Source organism: Engraulis encrasicolus, chromosome 9 (genome assembly GCF_034702125.1).
Source record: "Engraulis encrasicolus isolate BLACKSEA-1 chromosome 9, IST_EnEncr_1.0, whole genome shotgun sequence".
Lineage (NCBI taxonomy): Eukaryota > Metazoa > Chordata > Actinopteri > Clupeiformes > Engraulidae > Engraulis > Engraulis encrasicolus.
The window spans coordinates 22,349,331-22,359,066 of record NC_085865.1 but is presented as its reverse complement, the minus strand read 5'-3'; the positions used below and the strand labels follow the sequence as shown (position 1 = coordinate 22,359,066).

At 45.8% G+C, this 9,736-nt stretch overlaps 1 protein-coding gene across 4 annotated transcripts in view; it reads left to right on the top strand.

Annotated features, from left to right (window-relative positions):
* snx7 (sorting nexin 7) overlaps window positions 1-3,055 on the top strand; it is a 42,814-nt gene extending 39,759 nt beyond the window's left edge. For all 4 annotated transcript variants that reach the window (XM_063206767.1, XM_063206766.1, XM_063206769.1 and 1 more), the window contains 2 exons: window positions 1,713-2,180; window positions 2,582-3,055. In XM_063206767.1, the coding sequence (XP_063062837.1) occupies window positions 1,713-1,796 (84 nt within the window). In that variant the 3' untranslated portion in view covers window positions 1,797-2,180; window positions 2,582-3,055. The remainder of the gene's footprint in view (window positions 1-1,712; window positions 2,181-2,581) is intronic.
* Window positions 3,056-9,736: the final 6,681 nt, after the last annotated feature.

Here is a 9,736-nt window from a genome sequence, read left to right as displayed (position 1 = left end):
ATTGGTAGTAGCTAGCTTGACTAGAGACATGCGGCCATTACATTTTACAGGCATATTCTCTCTATCTGCAGTTGCATAGTCTCTCGCTATATGTAGTGGCACATTCTCTCTATCTGCTTCTCCCTCATTCTCTCTATCTCCATCTCTCATCCTCCTTGTCTGTCTCTCTCTGCTTCTCATTTCTTTCTCTCTCTCTCTCTCTCTCTCTCTCTCTCTCTCTCTCTCTCTCTCTCTCTCTCTCTCTCTCTCTCTTTCTCTCTTCTCTCTCTCTCTCTCTCTCTCTTTCTTTCTTTCTTTCTTTCTTTCTTTCTTTCTTTCTTCCTCCTCCTCCTCACCCTCCTCTCTTGTGCGTAGTTCTGAGTTGCATGGAGACAGGTGCTGTGGTTGCCCGTGGTGGCAGGCTGTCATCATGGTCTGCACGGCTGTCGCGGGAGGGGATTCTCTTTGGGGACAGAGGTGAGAGGCTGTGAGGCTGTCCTGCTCCACATGCATCCCACGGTGACGGGGGCAGAGTGACGTGACGCGGCCTGACAGCCTGGCTCAGCTGGTCACTACGGTGACCCACTGAGAGAGAGAGAGAGAGAGCGAGAGAGAGAGAGCGGGAAAGAGAGAGACAGAGAAAGAGATTGTTTAAACGCGTGAGAGGAAGAGAGAGAGTAAACGAGGGTATGAAAGCTAGGTCCAAAGCAACTGCGGTTGTCGGCTGGACAACCAACAGAAGGAGTATAGAGTACAAACGGATGGATTTGCAAAGTCAAATGGAGAGAAACAGATGGTCGCGAGGAGAGGCAGAGAGGGAGAGAAGGAGAGAGGGAGGAAAAGAATGAGGACATTGATGAAGGAGTGGTTCAGAGAGAGCGGACTAGATAGTAGGACTGAGGTGTGTGTGTGAGGGGGGGTGCGGGTGTCCGGGCAGATGATAGGGGTACCCTGAAAGAATGGGGTTCCTTTAATCAGAGCCTTTGGCTAGCAATGAGGCTGTGGGGAATATATACAGGTAGTGGACAGAGGGAGAAGGCAGAAGGCACAGCCAGAGAGGGGGAACCTGGTATTAAATTGAAAAGAGCTCCAGAGCTCTTGCTCTCTCTCTCTGTCTCTGTCTCTCTCGCGTGCGCTCGCTGTCTGTCTGTCTCTCTTGCTCTCTCTCGCTCTCTTTCTCTCTTTCTCTCGCTTGCTGTGACTGCACACCCTTATGATGTATTAGTTTTTCAAAATGTGTGTCTCTCTTTGAAGTTGTATCTCATTTGGGGCCTCACAGTCTCCAACAATGTATTTGGATTATGCTCTGCCCAGTCGCTGTGAACTTGATGTAGATTTATTTGTCTGACACGCACACACGCACACACGCACACACGCACACACACACACACACACACACACACACACACACACACACACACACACACACACACACACACACACACACACACACACACACACACACACCCCTAGAGCACAGTGGGAACCATGTGGAAACTTAAGATTGACAGATGGATGTGGGTTGTTACAGCTCCCCTACATGTGTCTAGCTGACTGGGTTTGTTTGTGAAAGTTTCATTGGGAGTGTTCCAGAGACGGAAGGAGATCAAAAGCTGTGTATGTCTATGCTGGAGAACATATTGTGATATTAATTGGCATTTTTTACTCAAAAAATGTATCCATTCTCTCTCTCACAGTGTGTGTGTTTGTCTGTGTCTTGTTTTACATTGCAGTGCCTCGCTGTGTGGGAGTCCTTCCTTCTGTCTATGAGGTCTGAAGTGGGAGACATCAACCAGCCATCATCAGATGACTCCTAACCTCCCTCCCACCTCCTTACCTACCTGGGCGTCTCCATCGTCGGATGACTCCTAACCTCCCCACCACTTCCTCAACTACCTGGGCATCTCCTCCCTCGGATGACTCCCTCCCCACCTCCTTACCTGGGTGTCTACATCTGTGACACCTGCACACCACCAAAGAAGTCCCCAGCAACAGCCAATTTCCTGCCACATCTCTCCCTGGTTTTAACCCATCCCCCACCCACTCCGTGCCTTGTGAGATTACACTACATTTGTCTTGCGTATGTTTTTGTCCACTTATTTCCCTCTCGTTATTTTATTAATATTCCACAAGCTCGTCACAGACAATAACAAAACCCGTGGAGAAGGTACACCCTGCTGTGTGTGCGCTGTACCTCTGGGGTAAGCTCCAGCACGCACGGTGCCCTGGGGAGTCTCCCGTGTCTGTCTCTCTCTGTTTCTTTCTCTCTCTCTCTCTCTCTCTTTCTCTTTCTCTTTCTCTCTCTCTCTCTCTCTCTCTCTCTCTCTCTCTCTCTCTCTCTCTCTCTCTCTCTCTCTCTCTCTCTCTCTCTCTCTTCCTCCTCCTCCTCGCCCTCCTCTCTTGTGCGTAGTTCTGAGTTGCATGGAGACAGGTGCTGTGGTTGCCCGTGGTGGCAGGCTGTCATCATGGTCTGCACGGCTGTCGCGGGAGGGGATTCTCTTTGGGGACAGAGGTGAGAGGCTGTGAGGCTGTCCTGCTCCACATGCATCCCACGGTGACGGGGGCAGAGTGACGTGACGTGTGTGTGTGCTGTACCTCTGAGGTAAGCTCCAGCACGCACGGTGCCCTGGGGAGTTAGCCTGAAGGACTAGCCAGAAAAACAAACAGGAAGAGAGGTCTGTGCTGAATCCATGACAACCTCCCTCTGTGTTGCAATACGGGAGAGATAACGGGACTTGGTTCTGCCTTGTTTTTTAAAACTGTCTGTGTGTGTGTGAATGCGTGTGTGTCTGTCGTTGTGTGTGTTTGTGTGTTTGTGTGTGTCAGTGTGTGTGTGCGCAGGCTTTGCTTGATTGAGTGTGTGTGTGTGCGTGTGTGTGCGGATTTTGATACCTGATTCTTGACACGACCATGGTAAATCTTTTATACACATTGTCTTCTTTACCTCTTACTTGATGAAAATGCCAAATGAAATAATGAGACACAGTATATTGGATTGGGTTTTTAAAATGATAACGGTGTAATAAAGATTAACATAATGTGATAACAAAATAAAGTGATACTAATTGTAAAGAGAGTTACTGAGTGTAATGAGTTTTTTTGTTTCACATCTGTGCATCTTTTTTCCGCTGTAATATTTTCTTCTCTCAGAAGTACTTTTCTGTGGTTTCCTGCAAGTAACTGTCGTTTTAAAGAGTAATGTTGTGTTGGCTGCTTTATTTTTTCACCTTGCAGGTACTTTTCATCCAAGTGCGCAGGTAGAGTAGAGGATGCATCTCCACAGCTTAATTTTGCCCCAAGCTGCCTTAGGCTGAAAAATTAAAGCCTTGGTGTTCCCAGAAATACAGTATGTCGCAAAAGTGAGTATACCCCTCACATTTTCGCATTTTTTAAGTATATCTTTTCATAGGACAACATTAAACAAATTTCACTTAGACACAATGATTAGTGACATGTTAGCAACATATAACCGCTTAAATTTCTTGTTCACATACAAAAAAATCAAAATACAGCCGTTAAGTTTTATAACACTCCATGTTACAATCCTATAGAGAGTGTCTGAGAAAGGACCGTGTTGACCCGAAACGTCTCGAAATTAAAAGGTATTAAAAGGGAGGTCATCGGTGTGCGTTTCAACCTTTCAAACTTTTACATTTTGAGTCTGCACTCTGTACCTGGCTAAAATAGATGGGAAGATGTAAAAGATATACTTACAAATCTGCAAAAAATGTGAGGGATGTACTGACTTCTTTGACATACTGTATTATTCATACACTTTTCTGTTACTTCTTCACTACAGATGCACAGGAACTTGTCCATTTTCATGTCAGCTGACATTTACCAGTCCAGGCGGTGGCATTTCCCTTTTCCTTCCCATCCCTCCCCCTCCTTCTGCCATTTGTGTCCCCTGTTGCCAATTGGACCTGATTTTAGTTCTGCGATTCTTTACAATCTGGACATGAATTGTGGCTCGGTGAGGTGACAGTCCTTACAGTCTCTTGCCAAATGTTATTATGGATTGCGGGAGAAGAGGGGAAAAAATCAATCAATTCTTTGCCATTTCTAAAAATAGGAAAAGGCTGCTGGCATCACTGTCTGTGCACAGTTGCAAAGGGTTTTTTTTTCTCTCACGGGCTCACAAAAGCAGATCTACATAATACATAGTAAATCAAGTCCCTCTCACACACTCCCACGCTATACACACTAAATCTATGTCATCACTATTGATAGACCTACAGTTATTTTTTGGACAAGACACACCGACATACAAGATAATTGAAAATCCCCCCATCCTTTTATATCTCTTTGTATTTTCCTTCAGAAATGGCTAAATATGGATTTTGCTCTGTTTGTTAGAGGGCTTTTTTCTCTCTCATCTTCACTCTCTTGCATCCCCTCTGCTCGCCTCCCCTCTCTTCCCTTCTCATCTCGACTCTTCTATTCCCTTCCCCCTCCTTTGTGAGTGTGAAAGTACAGACAGTTGAGCTCCATGTTAGATGCTAAAGTAGGTTACTGACTCGGGCCTAATCGCATTAAACATTAAACAGCTCTCTTATAACATGCTGGTCTTAAAATTATTGCTTTTATCAGCAGTTTATTCGAGGCAGGGACCGCTGGAGACAAGAGTCAGGCCCTCTGGCTTCTTCACTCTCATCAGGAGGGAAGGGAGAGGGAAAAATCGCTTGAGAGAATTCTGTCTGTTGGGTTGTTGGTAAGTCCAAGTTTTTGGTGAATAATAATTAAATGTTGAGGGGTTTTGGACAGGAGCTTCAAGGAGCAGACTAGCCAACTAGTTGAGTGGGTTTTTCCGTCTGCTCTCCCATTTCCCCCATCTTCTCTGGACCATTGGCTTTTTTCTGGCTTTTCCCCCACGCTATGCAAATGGCTAGACAGATTGTGCTTTGGTAATAATTCATGAACTTGAGGCGAAAACACACACGCACACACACAAAAGTAGCGGATGCGTTTTTGACAGAGCTTGTCTGTGCGAGGTTCAGCTCTCTTGCTCTCTCCTCTCCAGCAGCCCCTTCTCTCACAGTAAATCCTTCCCTCCTTGTCGCATTCCAAGCCTTGGTTGACCTACTCAGGGCTGCTGACAGCTTTGACTGGGCCCAGGACAAAATCATTTAATAGGGCCCCCCTTTCAATGCATACAATGTTATGGGTACCCCTTTCTGGGCCCCGTATCTCCCTTGTGCCCGGGACAAGTGATCCATTTGTCCTCCACTTTAGGCATGCCTGTACCTACAATACCGCAGCGTGGAAACCAAACACTGCATAATTTAGTTCTTTGGTCCACAACCTTCCAATGGCCATCAAGGTCCAGCCGCGGTGTAAGAGATGAATATTCCAGAGGAGGAGGAGGAGGAGGAGGAGGCGTCGGTAAACACTTGGTTCTTCCATTACCCAAGCCGCCATCTTATTAACATCCAATGAGCACAGAACATGAGCGGCTCAACAAGCCTCATCTGGCGTCATTAGGCGTTTCTCTTCTCACTCTCAAGACCAGGAAAAAAAAATATTTACAAGACGCAATATTACGGTTTCATCTGTGCATCATTGGTTGACCTTGACTGTCATGAGACTGGACTGAATTGACTGAGCAGCAGCCCAAGATTACATGCTGCCATTCAAAGATGACATTGAATCAAATTTATGCAGGCTTTGCCCAGTCTTGCAGTTGGTGGAATTGAAGCTTTTTTATTATCATTTCAATCTGGTGTGGGATTGGATGCATGGAGCAATAAGTCAGAGAGAACTAGAGACCGCCATCTCTCTTTTTTCTACTCCACTGCACTGCATTTCAACAGGTCCAGAAGAGACCATGCCAGAGCTTAATCACTGTCATATATCTGTAAACAAAAGGCAAGAAGGTATTAAGCTTTAGACACACTGCCATAACCTTCACCATCTGTTTCCCCAATACCCACCACATCACGGTGCAAATCATCCCTCCCCCTTACTCCCCAAATGGCCTGAAACTCAGACACATCCATCTGGGATGGGCAGGGCCTGATCTCAGCCCTGGTACTCCCGTGTTGCAGGGCTCACCTGTCGGGTGCTGAGGCTGATGACGGTGGCCATGGGCTGGCTGGGTCTTCAGGGGCTCTCCCCTCCCTTCACGGAGCCTCTGAAGCAGATGCTGCAGCTAGCCTGGGCCATCTGGAGATGACGCAAGAGGAAGCGCGGAGGAAACGCTGCCTGCTGCACATCAGACAGTTAGCATTTACGAGATGGCAGCAATGTGATGATGTGACCATCATCATTAGGGTTGTGGCTGTGCTTGTGTGCCTTGTGAATAATGCCAATTAGTTGTGAATAATCATTTACATTAGCATTGTGTATGTATATTATATTAGTGCATTCTTTCCCTGTTAACTACGTTTTAAATGTTGAAATGTTTGATATTTGTTTTCACATTACCTCATGAGGGATCTTTATTTGTAGTTGGGCCGTGTTATACCCACATACTTCCAAGCATTAGATACACAAATTATTATTTTCCTGAAGAAATATAAGTGGTGTGTTTTTATGTCCAACTTGGGGGGCCTTAAGTTCTTAAGTTGAGCAATTTTCTGGATTTGCAGCCGTACGCCGGCTGTGAGTGAGAGCGACCTGTTTTCCATAATGACTTCACTTGTTTATCATATGGTATTATCTCACGAGCGGTTCGTGATTATGTGATGAAGCTCTCACTCATTTTGACAATCCTTTGACTAAGTAGTCCCCCTGTCTTTTCTGTTTTATTGAGGATAATAAAAGCGGCTAAACCTTGAGAGCCTCCATTTATCAATGTTTAGCAACAGCGGGAGTGTTCATCTCTGTGTGGATTGATGCATCACATCCAGGATGCATCAGATCCAGAAGGGATGAGCATTTTGCATTCCTGCAGTGTCTAGGCAAAGACACATAGCAAAGAAGTGCTCAGAATATGTCTGTAAGCTCATTTAAATAAAAGTTTTTGTTCCCGTATATATCTCATACAGCTCTGTCACTCCTCCATGAGCCTGTTGACAGCTCTTTCCACTGATTACTTCCTATTTCAAAACGCTTCGCTGGAGATCGTGAATTATGAATGCACTTGTTTTCCTGAAAGGTGTGTCTTCTGGTTTGCTTGGATGCCTGGCACTACTTCTAAAAAGGTTCCATGGTGCTCAGTACTTCCTGCTTAGGCGCTTTCCTAACAATAACAACCATGTTGTTGCATGCAGTCATTGTTGGGAGGCTTGTCAGGGCTGTACCAGAGAGAGTAGAGTATATACTTAAAGAATCTCTGGCTGCACTGTATACTGGACATGCAAGGCCGGATTACTGCACAGGCTATGGCCGCAGCCTAGGGCCCTCCATCTGCCAGGGGACTACTGATTGACCAAAAGTGACAAAAAGACAGAATGGTGACAAGATGCAATATTGAAAAATTCATGTCTCGTGTTGAGCACTGCTGGTGGACATTGTTGGTATATTCCTAGCTTGTAATTATGGCACCATTTGTGTAAATTTGTTGCAAAATTTACATTCCAGGGTGGGCCACAACAACCTGTAGCCTAGGGGCCCCAGGCAGGCCATCTTAACCCGGCCCTGTGGACATGGGCGTGCAAATGAAAAAAGGAAGGACGTCAATTAGTGGCTATAGTAAGCTTAGTGTGCAGCACCACTGTCTGAGTTTCTTTCTTCCCATTACATCCAGAATTGCACTCCTGCCTGCAACCAGCAGTGAGATATGAAGGAGAAAAAATAACAAAGCTCAAAAGAAAAGGGAACGAAAGGAATAAAATGAAAGGGGTTGAAGGTAGACACATAAACCTTGCGGTAAGAAATACACTTTCAATCTCTCTCCCCCTGTCTATCACAACCTTTTTAAGAATAACAAAAAAATCTTTCATCCTCTCCCCCATCATTATTTTGCTGGTGGAGATAAAGCATACTCTGCTCTGTCTACTTTCTTCATTCTTCTTCTTCTTCTTCTTCTTCTTCTTCTTCTTCTTCTTCTTCTTCTTCTTCTTCTTCTTCTTCTTCTTCTCTCTCTCTCTCTCTCTCTCTCTCTCTCTCTCTCTCTCTCTCTCCTCATGTTGCTTTTTTTCTTCTCCTCAGCATGGTTTCATGTGTCAGCTGAAGCGTGAGCGTAAGCAGTTTCCTGGTTACTGTGTGTGTGTGTGTGTGTGTGTGTGTGTGTGTGTGTATGTGTATGTATGTGTGTGTGTGTGTGTGTGTGTGTGTGTTGGGGTAATTACCGCGGTGGGTGTGTTTGTGTGTGAGTGAAATGAAGTTGCTCCATATCACGGGTCATGTCCAACCCTCGACACCCCGCGTCTCGGCGCACGGCGGAGGCAAAACAACATGAAAGAGGGGGGGTGGTTACCCAGACATCTGAGAAAGTGCGGAGGAAGAGGTATGTACATGTACGCATGTAGGTGAATGTAGTGTTTACGTATGGGTGTCGGCAGGTGTTTCCCATTTGCCACTTTCATTTCATCCACTAACTCACTCTCTCCCGAGATGAAAAAAATCTATTTAAAATGTGAAAGACTTTAAATGATTCCACAGCTACAACTCTTATATGGCACATGAAAGTGGCTCATTCCTCGTACTGTGTACTGTATGTGTGTAAGGAACACATGCATTTCATGTCCTGCAATAAATCTTATACATGAAGTGTGTAAGAGTGCTTACTCATGTTCTATAGAAGTGGGCCATTTCCTATCACTATTTTTAAGATTGGTATTGCCATGTAAGCGTTTTACCATACCTCATAAGATTTGCATTGACATGTACGTAAGTGTATCGCCATATCATTTTACTTAATAGAAGATTTTTTAAGCGAATTATATAATAATTAATTAAGACTTCTTTTTTCCTATGGGCGCATGGCCTCTATTGTCATGCAGCTGTGTTGGCCCCATAATGGAGATGGCTCTTTACCCTCCTCATGCGCCCACTATATGGGGAAGAGGGAAGGAAAGGGCTGCTGGTTCAAGTGTAATTTGTGTGATTTATCACAGTGGGGTTCTGTTTCCCATCGCTCTCCCTGTGATTAATCTCCGCCAGTGTTGACTAAGAAACTGTCTGCTTAGTCGTGCCAGCTACAGCTAGCAGTGACTGTGAATTGTATTGACTGTGTGTGTGTGTGTGTGTGCGTGCGTGCGTGCGTGCGTGCGTGCGTGCGTGCGTGCGTGCGTGCGTGCGTGCGTGCGTGCGTGCGTGCGTGCGTGCGCGCGCGTGGTGCGTGCGTGCGTGTGCATTCTGGACACCTCAGAGTGGGCTTTAGGCCAAAGTTTCTATGTTCGTAAATAAATTCAACAGCCAGCAAATGAACGCATAGTCCTGATTGACGACAAAGGGGCTCGTCCATCGCTCGTCCAACGCCCGTCCGCTCGTCCAACGCCCGTCCGCTCGTCCATCTGTCTGTCTGTAAACGCACGCATCAGTTATGAATGGACCATGGCTGGATTGGACATAAAGTATAGAGGGCATTTGCCCGGTGGACTGTTGATGATTTTGCCCCGTTCCTCCTCTCAATGCAATGGTGTCAGTCCTCCTGCCGCTACAGCTGACCTCTGAGTCAGATATAAATCTTAATTTTGTCTGTTGTGGTCAAAATAGCTCGTAACAGATAACTAAAACTGTTGTCAGGGGCTTCATTGTCTTTCTGAATTGTCTTTTCTTCACTGACTTTTTCATCCCAGCCCAGCCCTGGATGGGCCATAATGAACACACTTCACTATCTGATCTGGTGACACTGCTGCTGCTGCTGTTGCTG